Below are 17148 nucleotides of genomic sequence, written 5' to 3' on the forward strand. Positions count from 1 at the left end.
CAAGCCACAGAACTGAATTGAGCACATCAAATGATTTAATGGAGAGCTGACTCTCCAAATCAAACATCTCTTCACAGATGGCACTATACAGTTAAACTGAAGCTGATTTAGTTTTTAGAACAAAATGTCAGACTAGGATAACCAAAGCGAGGCCATGGATAGACTGCCTGCATCTGATGTTAAACTGAGAAGGAAAACGGAGCCACCTGTAAGTGAAATCATGGAAACTTCCCATCTGTCCAGTGAGTGCAGGGTTAATGTGGCCCTTACGGCACGGCAGCTCGTCTCTAATGGCATAACTAGTTGTTCTTCATTTTTTTTTCCTTTATGAATCTTTGAGATGTGTGCCAGCCATGAGTTGTATTAATAGTAGCATTTGATTAGTTAGGGAAAGTAGAATGTGATATGGCTCAGCCTTGAGTATTTTGACACCAGCTACAGGGTCTCATTTTTCCTAAAATAGAGAATGGGGGCAGGGTATAAAAGAGAAATCAAGCCCCCTTACAGCACCATTGCCTCCTTTCAGCCACCACAAAAGTAACAGCCCCTTCCATCGTGCAGACCTCACAAAAAAGGTGAGTATGGGTTTGTCCATGTGCATCCTAATGGGAGAAAGAAAGGGAAAGAGGGAGATGGGGGGAAAAAAAGAAAGAAAGATTTGGTCAGTGGAAATAGAAGATCAATCAAATGAGGTGGGGAAACAAATGAATTAGGATGAAAGGTAACCTCATATATGAGACTGGATATCCAAAATGGAATGTTGTGTGCAAATTGGAGAAAAATGGGAAGAAGGCTGACAACTTAAAAAAAAATGTAACACACTGCTGTTCCAGTGAGGGCAAACACATGCCATCTTGGAATCAGGTGTAGGAAAACACTGGTAAGACTGTTCAGTGATGAAAGAAAGAAAGAAAGAAAGAAAGAAAGAAAGAAAGAAAGAAAGAAAGAAAGAAAGAAGAATAGTTGCATAAAGAAAGAAAGAAAGAAAGAAAGAAGAATAGTTGTATTAAGAAAGAAAGAATAGTTGTATTAAGAAAGAAAGAAAGAAAGAAAGAAGAATAGTTGTATTAAGAAAGAAGAATAGTTGTATTAAGAAAGAAAGAAAGAAGAACAGTGTTTTGTTTTGTATAAGAAAGAAAGAAAGTCTTTCTTTCTTTCTTGATACAAGTATTTCTTTCTTTCTTTCTTTCTTAATACAACTATTCTTTCTTTCTTAATACAACTGTTCTTCTTTCTTTCTTTCTTTCTTTCTTAATAGAAGTATTCTCATTTATTTATTTATTTTTAATACAAGCATTCTCCTTTCTTTCTTTCTTTCTTTCTTTCTTTCCATTCTTTCTTTCTTTCTTTCTTTCTTTCTTTCTTTCTTTCTTTTTTAATACAAGTATTTTTCTTTCTTTCTTTCTTTCTTTCTTTCTTTCTTTTATGATTTATACAATTGAATCTGCTGACACAAACTTTAGCCTCCATGTACCTTTTGCAAAACACAACCTTTCATTTTGTCTTTTTTTTTTGTTTGTTTGTTTGTTTTTTGAAAGTCCACAAATTGTAAAGTTCACTTTGGCCTTGTAATTTTTTTATTTTTTGAAGGGCGCTATATAAAACAGAGGTTAATTGATCTATTTAAATGGTATTATAGTGGATGTCAGTTCATTTTGTTTCTTCAGAGTGCACTTTTACCTTGTAATGGGGTGATTTTTGAAGGGCGCTATATGAAAATAAGTCTCTGTATTATAGTGGATGTCACTTCATTTCACAAATGATCAGGGCATGCAGAATTTAATTGTATTCATTTTTAACCCCCTTTATTTAAGTGTTTTATATTACAAAATGTGTATTCATAAAAAAAAAAAAAAAAATCAGTCTCGAGTGATGTTAAGGCTTGTTGCAATGCAACTATTAATCATTTATTTCTAAATAATTCAAATGCAGGGCTTGATTAAGATATTGTGATGAGCAGTAATGGACTTATAGATAATATCATTTCCAAGTGACGTTAATGCTTTAGAAGTCTTATTGACCACTCAGCGTCTTTGTTCTTTTCTCATTATATAACAATCCTCAGTGACTAATTGACACAGCACAGGTAGCCTCAGCTCTAAAGTGATGCCATTGGTGTTTTGTTAGTCTTATTGACCACCCAAACCCTCTGTTAAGCTTTACATTAGTAACATGGCAGCAGCAGACTTATTGTAAAGTCTCATCCATTATTGTGATAAATTCAAATCAGGAGTGTAGACTTCGCCCTGGTTTAACTGGGAACACTTCACTTCCTGCTATGTAGCACAGTCAAAGCCTTTATGAACGTCTTGTTAAGTAGCGTCAGTGACAAATAGCCGCAGTCACTCTAAAGCTGTGCCTTATGCATGAATTCACGTCTTCTTGTCCCTGACTGAGTAGTGTTACCCATTGGGCGTTATAAATTATAATCAAGGGAGGACCTCATTCTGATTTAATGAAAGAGTTCAATGACTGTTATGGTGTAACACCTTAGAACAGGGCCTTTAGGGTCTCGTAGGCATCTTTAACTCTCTTCTTCACCTGAACAAAGCCTTTAGGTCTTGTAGTGGAGCAGTAAGTGACTAAAAAACTCTACGTGTTTTCTATGTATTTATTGCTACAAAACTGGATTTGTAACTAAATATATTAAATGTCTCGTTATGATAATAAAAGTTATTAAACTTATTATAATGGTTATAATAAAAATGTCTAGTTAACTTTACTTTGCTAATGCTAATATGTAACATATTTACAAATTCAGTGTGTGTGTGTGTGTTTGTACATGTTTCCGTCATACGAATACAAAGTATAATTACTGCTACAGGTAGGGCATCGCGATCTTACATAAATCAAAGTGCTTATCCGGGTCTTTCCTTGACCAAACCGATTGACTTCACCGCGGAACTTTATTTTACTCTGTTTTTTGTTACATTTTTATAAGGAGAGTTGCTTTAAAAGGAATCCACCTGGCACCATCATTCGATACCTTGATGAATTGCCCGGTCGGTTTAAAACTCGATCTTCAGTCCAGTCGCGGATCTTCTTCTCGTGGTCCTTTTTTCAAGAATGAGACGCTATACGAGCCTGAAAAACAGGGAGACGACAGAGAGGTGGCTTTAATAAACGGTGGATGAGTTCTGGAAATTCTACTTGGAATTCATAATGTATAATGTATTTAAATATGCGTCTTACAGATGCAGCGCTAGAGATGTTGTTTATTGATTAGGCGAAGGGTGGCGCAGTGCTTAGATCGGGAGTCATTTCTGTTCGCGTCTGTTGGTTTATTTGGATCGAGTCTTTATTTTTCTTCTCCAGGAGGTTTTCCACCGGGTGTTCCGACGTTTCATGCCGTATCAAACAAGCACGTGCTGGATAGGCTGACTGGCGATGTATGAATGACCAAGAGGACCCTGCGGTGTCCTGTAATTGTTGTTTATTTCCTGCCTTGAGGCCAGTGGTGTTTGGACAAACTCCAGTAACCGCGATCTGCCTTGCGCATTGGGCATTGTTATGTTAATACAATAAAATCAATGAATCAATCGATATATCAATCAATGCTCAAGAAACAGATGATTCCGAAAAATTAAGTCACCATAACGTTATTCCCAATTTCAAAATATTCCATTTTTGTGCCCAGCTGTTTGTGTTTGTTCCTGCCTCCCGTCATCACATCGTTGAATTGGATCGCTTCGTATAAGTTCTGAAAGTCTTCGTTCTGAATTGAGACACAAAAATCTGAGCGCAGCGCTTCTTGTTACTTTGATGTACACAGACCACCTTGTTAGCTTGGCAGTGTGGGGACAGCAAAGGGCGACACGGGGATGGTGAGCTGCACTGCTCATTTATAGAACGGATTTGTCTGAAAGGGGCTTCCACTTCATCTCTTCCGTTTTGCCAACCTGTGTATATACAGTATGTAAAGTATAGTTATTATTATTAATAATAATAACAATAATAATATCTAATGTAAATGAGGAGATGGCGCTACTTTTCCTTCACGTTCCAGTCCAATTTTAAACAAAAATCAATCTCTAAATTTCGTTACAATCCGATAGTTTAAGAATTATGTGACCTGAGAGTGATGTCTTTTAAAACTAAATTTGAAAAAATCCAGTTAGACAAGTCACAGATAGACAGATATATTTTGAAGAGGTTGAACACAACAGAAGGCATATTGTCCTCCATCTCACACTGTACTGAATATTTAATCCCATTGGCACATTCTGTCTTAGTTTATTTACTGTACATTGCTTCGGTGAGCCCATTTGTTTTAAAGTCCTAAATTGTGCACCAAACGAGTTCTCATACATCACGTTGATTGGTTAATTAGCCCTACTCTTTGTTTCTTTGCACAGTTAATTATGTGGGTGGCGTTACTAAGCTATTTACAATTATTTCCTTGTGGTAATTATGGAGGAGGTCATTCCAGCAACATGGCTCACTTTCTTCATTGCTGTAGGAATAACTTACACAAGCAAGAGCTGCAGTGTCTTTCAGAGACGGGCACTCTAGTTAGCTTACTGCCAGTTGCTTCTTCGTTTTAAAATGTGTGCTTCTAACACAATGCAAAGTGGAAAACAATGGTGCTATTTTTCTCAGGGTCTGCTCTAAATAAGGTGACTTCCCTCCAAGCAAAACCTAATTATAGGTGACTATCTGTGTACTTACATTTACTGACTGTAAAGCCACCTGTCATTGATGCAACTGATTCAGTCACTTTTTAAATAAATGTTCTGTAAACACATTTTGAACACTAGTTACTTACAAAATGGAACTTGGTGAAGTGTTGTTTTATTAATTATCTTTGAGTATTTCTAATTTTACACCACACTCTTAAAATTAAGGTGCCATAGTGGTTCTTCAGAGCGACGTCAAAGGGGAACCTTTTTGATTACAAAGTGAACCATGCAAATAAAGGCACCAGAAATGGTCTTTATTAATTAGACCAGCTGCAGGTTCCATAAATAACCATGATAGATAGATAGATAGATAGATAGATAGATAGATAGATAGATAGATAGATAGATAGATAGATAGATAGATAGATAGATAACAATTTTAGCATAGTAGTCAAGATTAGATAAATAGATAGATATTAATTTTAGTATGAGTGGTGCAGTGGGTAGTGCTGCTACCATGCAGTAAGAAGACCTGGGTTCAAAGGTGCCCTGTGTCTGCGTGGTTTCCTCCTGGTGCTCCAGCTTAGCAGGTTAGGTGCATTGGCAATTCTAAACTGTCCCCAGTGTGTACTTGGTGTGGCTGTGTGTGTGGGTTTGCTCTGTGGTGGGCTGTGTTGGCTGGGATTGGCTCTAGCAGACCCCTGTGACCCTGTAGTTAGGATATAGCGGGTTGGATTAGATAGATAGATAACAATTTTAGTATAGTAGTCAAGAAGATAGATAGATAGATAGATAGATAGATAGATGGGTTCACTTAGATAGATAGATAGATAGATTTTATAGATCTCCTGATCTGATAGATGGGTAGATCCTGATGCTCCAGATAAACCCAATTTTAGTATAGTAGTCAAGAAGATAGATAGATAGATAGATAGATAGATAGATAGATAGATAATTTTAAACTAGTCCCCAGTGATAGATAGATAGATAGATAGATGATAGATAGATAGATAGATCTGTAGATGATAGATGATAGATAGATACTTTAGTATAGTAGGCAGGATAGATAGATAGATAGATAGATAGATAGATAGATAGATAGATAGATAGATAGATAGATAGATAGATAGATAGATAGATAGATAGATAGATAGATAGATAGATAGATAGCAGAGGGTTTGTGATTTCCTGCTGCATAGCAACTCAGGCTTAGTTCAGTTTTTCTTCATGTGTTAGTCTACCAACATTACAAATTTCTGTGATGTCCACATATTAGAAACCTTGTCAAAGCACAAAGAACCAACTACATCAGCGTTTCTCAACCGTTAAGTATTTGCGACCAGAGTTTTCCTAACAGTTTTAATCGCGCCCCCTAACATTTTTTTTGAAATGTAGATGCATATTTTATTATACCTACTTAACTTTTATTGACATTTATCTAACTCTATATCTGTTGTTCTAGTATCAGAGTGTAGTTTAAGTTAATTTGTTTTGGTTTCAACAGATGTTTTTTTTTTTTCATATTTTTGATTCTTGTTTTCTTTTTTTCACATCTTTGCACCCCCCTTTTTGTTACTTTGTGCCCCCGGTTGAAAACCATTGAACTACATATATAAAGAACTCTTCACAAAATGATGATTTATTATTTTTTTTTTTTTTTGTCAAGCAATGGGTCTAAGAGGAACCACACAATCCATTAAAGTGTTTAAAAACAATATTTATAACAGTGTATTCTGACATTTGGGCTTCAAAATTAGTAAACATTTAAGTACATTAAATCAGTTGTTTGCACACAAAGTAAAACAAGAAGTCACTTCCACAGTTACTGGAAATACTCTAGTAATCCACCCATTTTCTTAATGCAGTGTTGTGGAGAAGCTGTGGAGCCTAAATCCTTTCAATTGTAGGTTTCAAGGTTGGAAGAACACCTGCAGAGGGTGACAGCCTATCATAGAGTGAACACACACACACACACACAAGCACACACACTATAGGTCTAATTTACAAAACTTCCATGTCTTTAGAACTGCAGGAGGAAACGGATGCTAACAAGAGTAGAAGGTGCAAACTCCACGACAGCAACGCATAGGACACAAACCCTGGTCTCCTTATTGAGAAGCTTATCACTCCTGAATAAATAGGCCACTCGTTGGCAGTTCTTTTCTCTTTGTCTTCCTTTATTTCCAGCTGTGTGAAGCAGGGAGATCAAATGGTTAAATTAAGTTGAAGGTTCTTACTATGATATTAATATTAGCTGGCTGTCGTCATTGCATATGGCCTACTTGAACTCTATCTATCTATCTATCTATCTATCTATCTATCTATCTATCTATCTATCTATCTATCTATCTATCTCTCTCTAGGTCTTGCTGCCTGATTATCAACTAACAGATCCACCTAGATGGCAAATACGCGTTTGTTCTTCCATCACTCCAGTGTCTTAAGAGGGTAACTCATTATGCATTAAAGATAATCCACTCTGACAGATAAAAAGAGGACACCAGAAATATTTTCTATTGTACCTTGAAAGTGAATTGTTTCTATACGTGCAGAAGCAAAACATTTTCAAAAGTATCCATATCCCGCGTATCAGGTTTAAAAGCAAACATCTCGGCTGGCTGGCTGACATCTAGGCTTGCGGCAAAGAGCGTGCTGAGTAACGAGAACCTAACGAGGACAGAGGCTGCGGAGAATGTAAATTCGCGTCATATCTTCTCTCTCCCCGGTCTCAGATCCGTATAAATTGCTCGGCTGAGAGAGGCTCAGATTCTCAGCGGTTGTTAAATTTAGACTCAGGAGTTAACGAGTGTAATGAGAGATTCTCAGTGTTCGCCTTTAGGAAATACCACATACAGTATGACTGGCGAGCAGTCCGTTCGGCCTCCGACCTCAGCAACCTGTTGCGGCGTGTAAGTCAATGTTTATAAACGCAAACCGAGAAAAGGGGATTCACTTTTTTATTTCGAAGTAGGACGCAACGAATAGGAGACAAATTAAACATTCTGACATTTACGAAACGGGAGATTTGATTTCTGACGGAAGCAGTGCAGTAAAGCAGCTGAGAAAGTAACGGCTTAACCTCAAGACTGCACATTTGGATTGCTGACAAGTCGCGCGCCTCCCGCAAGCCCTCATCCTGTGTGTGGCAATGCTCGAGACATGAGCTCGTGTCCTTTATCTCTGTATCGACTTGTGCGTGTAAAGCTTCAAAAAGAAAGGCAACCTGACATTGTAAGACTCAAATGAAAGGTGATATAGATCACTGTTTCATAATAAAGACGTGCAGATTCTCGTCTTAGAAAGTTTGTGTGGTCAGGGACACACCGACAAGGCACGCGGCTGCGAAAAATCGAAATGTTGAACCGCAGCACTGAAATGTAGACCTGAAGGAAGAGAATTAAAAAGATAATAATAATAATAATAATAATAATAATAATAATAATAATAATAATAATAATAATAATGTAAACTAGATTTGTTGTTCATTTCAGGTAAGGTCAAAACCAGGAGAGTAAATATAAATTGAGCAACCAAAGTGTTGGAGCAAAACAAAACTAAAAAATCAAAGTCACATAACAATAATAATAAGAAGAAGAAGAGGAAGAAGAAGAAAAAGAAGAATTATTATAATTAACTATGCTCAAAGAACAAAAATGGAAGGCAAACATCAAGCCTTAGAACAACTAAAGAGCAAATGGGGAAAAAAAACCTTTACATGGACAACATCCGAAATGAATAAATGACAAAGATGTGGGCCAAGAAAATTCAAAATGTTGAAATGGACTACAACGCAACGAACTACAACTTAAGGAGTAGAATTAAAAGGACAAGCATCACGATAATAATAATAATAATAATAATAATAATAATAATAATAATAATGTAAACTAGATGTGTAGTCCTTTTCAGGTAAGGTCAAAACCAGGAGAGCAAAAAAAATTGATCAACCAAAGTGTTGGAGCAAAACAAAACTCGAAAGTCAAAGTTACATAATAATAATAATAATAATAAGAAGAAGAAGAAGAAGAAGAAGAAGAAGAAGAAAAATATTATTAACTATGTTTGAAGAACAAAAATGGAAGCCAAACATCAAGCGCTATAACAACTAAAGAGCAAATGGGGAAAAAAAACCTAAAACAGCAAATGAGGAAAAAAAAATCCTTTACATGGACAGCATATGAAATGAATAAATGACAAAGACGTGGGCCAAGAAAAATCTAAATTTTGAATTGCACCATGACACAACAAACTACAACTTAAATGTAGACCTGAAGTAATATAATTAAAAGGACAAGCATCACAATAATAATAATAATAATAATAATAATAATAATAATAATAATAACGTGAACTAGATTTGTAGTCCTTTTCAGGTAAGGTCAAAACCAGGAGAGCAAAAATAAAGTGCTCAACTAAAGTTGGGCCAAGTGGGCCAAAACCAAACAAACCGTTTGCTTAAGTTTATGGGCAGATCTACCCATAAAGTACGAGATCATTCTGGATACCCACGCAGGAGTCCATGACGGCAACAGACCCTTTCACCAATATCCCTCCTCCACTCAATGAAATGATCAAGGGTGACAGTTCCCATCCGTAGGTGATAAAGCAATCAAGTCTTGCACCGAAATTAAAAGTGAGATATACCACGCTGAAGGAAATGACCCGATGTCCACGCATTCTGCATTATTAGAAGTACAAACGACTAAGAAGCTAAATCACACAGGGTCCTGTGAGGTCTTATTCCAGCCTTGTTCAAGCCTATTATTGCTGTACTGTAAGCGTGACACTACCTGGGTGGGTTATTTCACACCGACAGATGTTCTCACAAGGAGTAAACAGTCATAACCTAGTAGAGATTATTCCAAGTTGGGGCTGATTTCTTGACATGTTTATCATTAATTTGTCCTTCATCCTAATTCACTTAACGTCTAAGCAGGATTCAGACCTATTCAGAACCTTAGCATATCCTGAACTGGAATTCGGACTATCACAGAGTAATTAAACCACAGCAATTACTCTGAATTGCTTGAATATCCTGGTTTTGCCACCAAGATCAATCAGTAGGACCAGGGGTACATCAGACAAGCTAATATTTTTCTAGTCTGCCAGGGTTCAATATTGGTGTTCCTCACTTCCATGCAAGCAAAGCTTAGTGTCTGTGTTTTTTCTTTCTTCAGATATGAGTAGAATTTGTTAAGAGGGGGTTGCTTAGTTGCCTTGCCATATTTGTAGCAGACTAAATTAGGCAGAGCAGCTTGAAATACAATATTTGACTTCACTGTGATGCACTCAGTGATAGATCATTGATGGTTACCTGTGCAGACAACACGCTCTGTCATCCTCCATCGACCTCTCAAGTCATGACTGGGCCATACCTGCTTGTATGTTTTTGAGTGGCTGCCTATACACCATTGAGCATAGTTGTTGTTCTTTGTTCACTCAAATTCAGTAGTACTAAGGTGCTGTACTGTGTTAGCCATTATGGATGTAGTGAAAAGTCAAGCAAAATGACCCTTTTCATTAGGTAACTAAAAAGATTACAATATGCCAGCTTTCGAGACAACTCAGGCCCCTTCTCACTTCATACAATTCAGCATAGTCTGGACTTATGATGCTGTCACTAATAAAGGAGCCTATCAAGTGGGAAGGATAAGTGGTCCACTTAGTAGCCACTCCATTAATTTTATATGTTGAGGCTTTGCTACAATTGTAAGGAAGGCTCACAAACATGACAATACCATTCAATGTAAGAAACATTGCTGGTAGGTCGCATTATGGGTCACTGGTTAGCACATGATACTAGTTTTGCAATCAAACCCCAGCCTGGTCACTACTTGTGTGAATTCTGAATGGCTTTTCTTCTGTCTTACCTGATTTACACCTCAAAGATTAGTGCTTTTGGGGTGTACATAAGTGTTCTTCGTGGTGCACTAGCACCCCGACTCAGGGCTGGTTCCTGCTTTGTGCCCACTACTGGCAGGATAGGCTGTGGTAGTCTGATAATTAGCAGCATTAACCCTCATCTGTGAATAGGGGTGTCTCCAAGACCCCCAGTCACAGATTTTTAAAATTCTTTTCCTTTCAAGGTAATAGATAGATAGATAGATAGATAGATAGATAGATAGATAGATAGATAGATAGATAGATAGATAGATAGATAGATAGATAGATAGCAGAGGGTTTGTGATTTCCTGCTGCATATCAACTCAGGCTTAGTTCAGTTTTTCTTCATGTGTTAGTCTACCAATACTTTATTAATCCCAAGGGGAAATTCACATACTCCAGCAGCAGCATACTGGTAAAGAACAATATTAAATTGAATAATGTTAGCGTTTACCCAAGGGTGGAACAGAAGAGATGCATAGTGTGAGGTCTCCTCAGTCTGTCAGTGGAGCAGGATGGTGACAGCAGTCTGTCGCTGAAGCTGCTCCTCTGTCTGGAGATGATCCTGTTCAGTGGATTCAGTGGATTCTCCATGATTGACAGGAGCCTGCTCAGCGCCCGTCGCTCTGCCACAGATTTCAAACTGTCCAGCTTTGTGCCAACAATAGAGCCTGCCTTCTTCACCAGTTTGTCCAGTCGTGAGGCGTCCCTCTTCTTTATGCTGCCTCCCCAGCACACCACCAGTAGAATAAGGTGCTCGCCACAACCGTCTGATAGAACATCTGCAGCATCTTGTTGTAGATGTTGAAAGACACCAGTCTAATACGACGGCCATTAAAGCTTCTGACTTTCATTTTGTGTTGTCTTGAAAAATGTGCAGAAATCCGCTTCTCAATAGCTTAGTGCAAATAAGTGCTACAGTAGCACAAAGTAGTTGGGGGTCTCTGAGACCCCCCCATTCATGGAAACATTACTATTTTTGCACGAGCGTTTTTGCTTCATTTTATATTTTACATTTGAGTTTTCTATTTAAATTTGTATTTTCCTTAGTTTTGATTTTCTTAGTCCTGCCTGAGACATTGCTGGTGTATAGTTTATTGAGGAGCAAGTCCAGTTGATGTGTTTATGAACAAGGAGTCAACGACCAACACAGAAATTCAATGCAAGTGAAGCCCTGGCTTAAATATTGAAGAAGTTGTCGGATTTCGATACATCAGACAACTCAAATGAAGAGCACAATGATGATGGAAGTGACACTGTGTCAAGTGATGAGGAAACAAAAGCTGATGATGAAACAGCCCGGTGGAGATGTAGCAAATGTAGCTAAGAAACGACGCTGTCTCATGTGCCGAAGGACAAAGGAGAGAAAGATAAAGGCCGCTTGCTCCCAGTGCCAACTTCTGGTTTGCTAGGAACATTCAGAGCGTCCCCTTGTGTGTCTGGCCTGCAAACAAACTGAAGTTGAGGCAGATTCTGAGTGACTGTTCTGTATGCGAATCAGACGTGTAACTGACGTCTTGTTTTAGTGCTACTATGACTGTATTTTATATGATTTGGTGAACACTGAACACGCGTTACTATTACAAAGGTAAACCATTGAAAATTTACATCACATTTACTTCATTTCAGAGGTAATAAAATTTCTGAAGTTATTGTATTGCTTTTTAGGCAGATTTAACCAGTTTAAAATTGTCTGCAAGATGGAAACATTATAAAAATGGCATTCATGGATGAGGGTTAAGTGTCTTTAATACAGGATGAGTAGATAAACATCATGTTATAATTCTTCACATTTTACCGGTGATCATTCCAAAACAGGCAAAAATGTCTACATCAGTTTGATCGTAGTTATCATTTATTTGAAATTATTACTACATGGTCTGCTGTCAACTGGCTAAGTGTTTCCACTCAATTTAGTCCAGTCAAATGGTGGCTATTCCTTCTAGTCAGATGTATGCTGTGGTCACCAAGTACAGGATATTCAGTAGACAAGGTCATGAAAGTACAGCAAAACCATGTCAAGGGAACAAGAGTTCATGAAAAGGTTAAGCAGCCCTAATAAATGCTTGTTTATGTCTTGGCCTGTAACAGACTTCTGTAGATGGTACTGACAGACCCTCCATTTAACTCCTGCTCTCCTTCTCCTTTTCAACAGCTGTAAACATGTTGATGACTGATCTGCTGAAAGCTGATGACATCTCTAAGGCTGTGGGAGCATTCAAGGGTAAGGAAGTGCTTGCTATAAATGGCCATAGCATTGCTTAAGTCAAATGCAGAACTTAACACCTCCAGCTGAGGAGAGGCGGCCGAGGATTCTCTGGCGTTATTTTTAGACGTAATGATTGTAAGTACACAGGGGAACACCAAAGTTCAAGCCTCTCCAGTAGCCTGAATGCCCAGAGGAGTTCACGAAGAGAAATTGATTTACACGAGAGTTGGAATGTTTGTCCATGTTGCCTTTGCGATGCACAACTCGCGTTACTCTGCTTTTCGTTCCAGACATTTTTCCTTTTAAATATCCTGCCAAAAATAAATAAATAAATACGTCCATCCAGTAAACTTCAGTGTACATTACTGGGTAACATGCAAAGGTCAGACCATGGCAAGTTATCCATCTGCCAACAGATATTAAGCAACTGGCCTGACAATCATTTTAAGATGGAGCTCCGTTAAATTTTAAAGTGTAGCAACAAGTTAAATATCAAACTAATTAATGCTCTAATTATATAATATTTATTTAACTATTTGCTCATTTCCAACATGTTTATGTGTCTATTTATGTATTTTGCTTGTATAACTACGTATTCCTGCATGGAGTTTGCATGTTCTCTGCGTGGGTTTCCTCCCACAGTCCAAAGACATGTAGGTTAGGTGCATTGGTATTTCTAAATTGTCCCTAGTGTGTGTGCTTGGTGTGTGGGTGTGTGTGTGCCCTGCGGTGGGCTGGCACCCTGCCCGGGGTTTGTTTCCTGCCTTGTGCCCTGTGTTGGCTGGGTTTGGCTCCAGCAGACCCCCGTGACCCTGTAGTTAGGATATAGCAGGTTGGATAATGGATGGATGGATGGATGGATAACTACGTATTTAATTTAGCAAGACACTCAAAATGTGACTAATTCTGCAGCATTTCCAACCCTGTCATTCAGAAATGTTCCAACTAACCTTATTATTTAGGGAAAACAAAAATGGCATTTTTACAAAGCAAAAAACAAAGTCACAGTTGTGTCATGTGCTCTAGTCATCCGTGTTACAAGCATGAAGCTTTTCTTTCATGGATGATTTTACTCATATCACTTTGTGTTTCAAGAGACAGATAGTGTGGTCATGTGAGGTATGACACAGGATCTAAAATAAATGTTGGGGTGCACACCAGGTCATCCCGTTTAATCAATAAGGAAAAATGTGACAAAAAAAAAGTGATCTGTGGTGCAAACAAACAAAATATAGGGCTGCTGTGCCACCTTCAGGGAGCGCCTCAAATATACAGTTCTCTAACTGAAAGAGGCAGAGTCAATTGACCTCACTGGGCGTCCTCTCTGTGCAGCAAAAGCAACCCTTCACCTTCAGGAAGGTGATCCTCAGACGTGAATGTGTGATACTCCAGCTCGCTTGCTGGGTTCTCATCAGTCCTTTAAATAGTCCTTGACCCGGAAGTGCTTCTGTCCTTCCAACCGCATGACTTGCCAGCACTTCTGGGTCTAATGAAGAACTGCCTTTTTTGTTCAGCCCAGGAAGTACTTCGGGGCTTCCGTCCTCGTGACTTCCTCATATTTCTGGGGCTATATGGAAAGGAAGAGTCCCCAGGTCCTTCGATAGCTCCCCCGGTGGAAGCCATGGCACCCAACAGGGCTGAGAATCCAAACTGCAAGTCCCAGGATACCCTGAGGGAATCTGGGGCACTGCTATACTCCAGTGGAGCTGCCATCTAGCATTTTGGGGGAGGCAGTATCAGCAAGTAGCTGCCTTCGCCTTTCCTTTCATTCTAGGGGTATGCCAACCGAATAGATAGATAGATAGATAGATAGATAGATAGATAGATAGATAGATAGATAGATAGATAGATAGATAGATAGATAGATAGATATTTTAGTATAGTAGGCAAGATAGATAGATAGATAGATAGATAGATAGATAGATAGATAGATAGATAGATAGATAGCAACATCTTATAAATAAAGATGCCATAGGTGAACTACGTTTGGATCCAGAAGATCCATAACAGGTTCCATAAATAAATATGAATTGCTGATAACAGATTTGTGAAATACCATTTCCCAGTTTTGAATGCCTTGACTCCACAATTATCCAGGGGTCTCATTTAGAGTTGGGTCCTCTGTTGCCCCCAGTGCTGCTAGGATAGGCTTTGGCTTCCCATGGCCCTACCCTGGAAACCTTAGGCACAAGGAACGACCTGGCCTTGGGTTTAAGCAGGTATGGTAAGTGGAGAGATGGGTGAACTGATCTTTTCAGAATGAATCAGCTTATTTAAAGCATAGTAAAGCATAATGACAAACATGGAGAACATATTACATAAATAGAAGAGGCAGCAGGAATAGCAGCACTCAGTTATATCCACATGAAGTATACCCTGCATTATCCACTCCACACACTGCGTGTTTGCATTCTTCTCCCACTACTCAAATGTCTCTTCATCAGCATCACCCTTTAAGGATGTGATAATGAGCAGTAGCCCATTTGATAATCTCAATCTCAGTTAGGATATCCTCTCCAACTCTGAGCATTCAAGCAGACCACTTGAATTTGATTCTTGCTTGAAGATCACTATGAGGATAGGATTGAAACTGGATAGTCAGGAAAACACTTTTGTGTAGTTCTGCTGACGTGTTGATCACAGTAGTTAACCCCACTTTATTGAAGACCTAAACAGGTAGCAGTTAAACATGACACAAGCACCACAACGATTTGAGAAATCATAAATTTTCATCACCTTCTTCTAGTGTTGGATCCGTAATAAAAAAAATTACTTTGACTCTATACCAGCTTTCAGACCTCAGTACCAGTTTCAAAACCAGCTCTCCAGTCCAAAAGTCCCCATCTTACTCCAGCCTCCCTGGTGTGCCATGCCATCATGCTACACTGCATACCACATCTCTCTTGATGGCCTTGACATCTCAATTACCTTGAGAAGTAGTAAGGTGGGGAGGTAACCATGAGGTCTCAATCACATTTAAGCCTGTGAAGTCTACAAACAGACACCATTCTACATTAAACTAGCAGGTTTCTAGGGAAAGTTATAGATTGGGAGGGAAGCTGAAGTTTATACCATACCATTAATTTTTGGTACAGGTACACTGTGCATCACCTACATTCTTCCTCTGGTTACGGTCACAGAAAGTTAGCAATGGGTGAAAGTTGAGAGGCAGCCATGGATGAGTAATTTAAGTAAAACATATGCTCAAGCAGAGTAGTTAACTAACAGGCACATTTTTTTGGAAAGTAGGGGGTGAACTGTCATGGCTGGCAAAGACCAACATAAACACAAAGAGAAACTAAAGATTCAATACAGCAGGCATGTCACCTGAAGTGAATGGAGACATTAAGAGCCATGCCACTCCTCTATATTAATTTTACCTAAAGTATAAAAAGACACTCAAGCAGTATGGCTAGCACCGCTGCTGCATAGATCCTGGGTTTCAATTCCATCACTGAACGTGTCTTTCTGAAGTCTTCCCCACAGACCTATATGGGCATTTTTATTTTCTCTGTGCCCACTTGGGCTTTTCATAAGAACACTGACAGATGAGAGGAGACCATTCAGTCCATCAAGCTTGTTTGTTTAACTAATAGCTGAGCTGTCCCAATATCTCATTCAGATTCTTCTTAAAGGTTGTCAGGGTTTCTCCTTCAACTACGTGGCTCGGTAGCTCATTCCAGATTTCAATGACTCTTTGAGTAACTGCTTCCTGGCTTCTGTCTTAAATACACTTCCCCTGAATTTTCACTCACGTAGTCGAGTACATGATTCATCTTTAAATGGAAAGAATTCTGCTGGTTTGCTGTGTCAATGCCTTTGAGGATTTTGAAGACATGCATGATGTCCCCAACACGGTCTCCTCTGCTTGAGACTCAACAGGTTTAATTCTCTAAGTCTGTCGGAGTATGGCATGTCCTTAAGTCCTGGGACACACTTGTAGCTTCATTTTCCCCGCCACCATCCCCAAAGTTGTGAGTGTTAGGTAGATCGATGATTCTCCATGGGTGTTGTGTGAAGAAGTCAGCCCCTTTTGATAGACTGGCACAGATCAGAGGGGGTTTCGGTGTTGTGTCCAATGCTATTTTAATCCTGAATTGGATTCAGCAGCTTTGAGAATGTCAGTACATTGATCTATTCATCCATCCATTATCAAACCCACTATATCCTAACTACAGGGTCACAGGGTTCTGCTGGAGTCAATCCCAGCCAACACAGGGCGCAAAGCAGGGAACAAACCCTGGGCAGGGCGCGCACACACATATAACCACACACCAAGCACACACTAGGGACAATGTAAGATCGCCAATGCACCTAACCTACATGTCTGTGGACTGTGGGAGGAAACCCAAGCAGACACGGGGAGAACATGCAAACTCCATGCAGGGAGGACCCGGGAAGTGAACCCGGGTCTTCGCGCTACCCACTGCACCACCG

General features: G+C 39.0%; 1 protein-coding gene across 2 annotated transcripts in view; it reads left to right on the top strand.

Annotated features, from left to right (window-relative positions):
- Positions 1 to 467: 467 nt before the first annotated feature.
- pvalb7 (parvalbumin 7) overlaps positions 468 to 17148 on the top strand; it is a 29502-nt gene continuing 12821 nt past the window's right edge. Inside the window, exons 1-2 of one of the 2 annotated variants that reach the window (XM_039765334.1) lie at positions 468 to 575; positions 12658 to 12726. In XM_039765334.1, the coding sequence (XP_039621268.1) occupies positions 12666 to 12726 (61 nt within the window). In that variant the 5' untranslated portion in view covers positions 468 to 575; positions 12658 to 12665. The remainder of the gene's footprint in view (positions 576 to 12657; positions 12727 to 17148) is intronic. The other variant, XM_039765333.1, reaches the window with a different exon arrangement.

The sequence above is a fragment of the Polypterus senegalus genome, chromosome 10 (genome assembly GCF_016835505.1).
Source record: "Polypterus senegalus isolate Bchr_013 chromosome 10, ASM1683550v1, whole genome shotgun sequence".
Classification (NCBI taxonomy): domain Eukaryota; kingdom Metazoa; phylum Chordata; class Cladistia; order Polypteriformes; family Polypteridae; genus Polypterus; species Polypterus senegalus.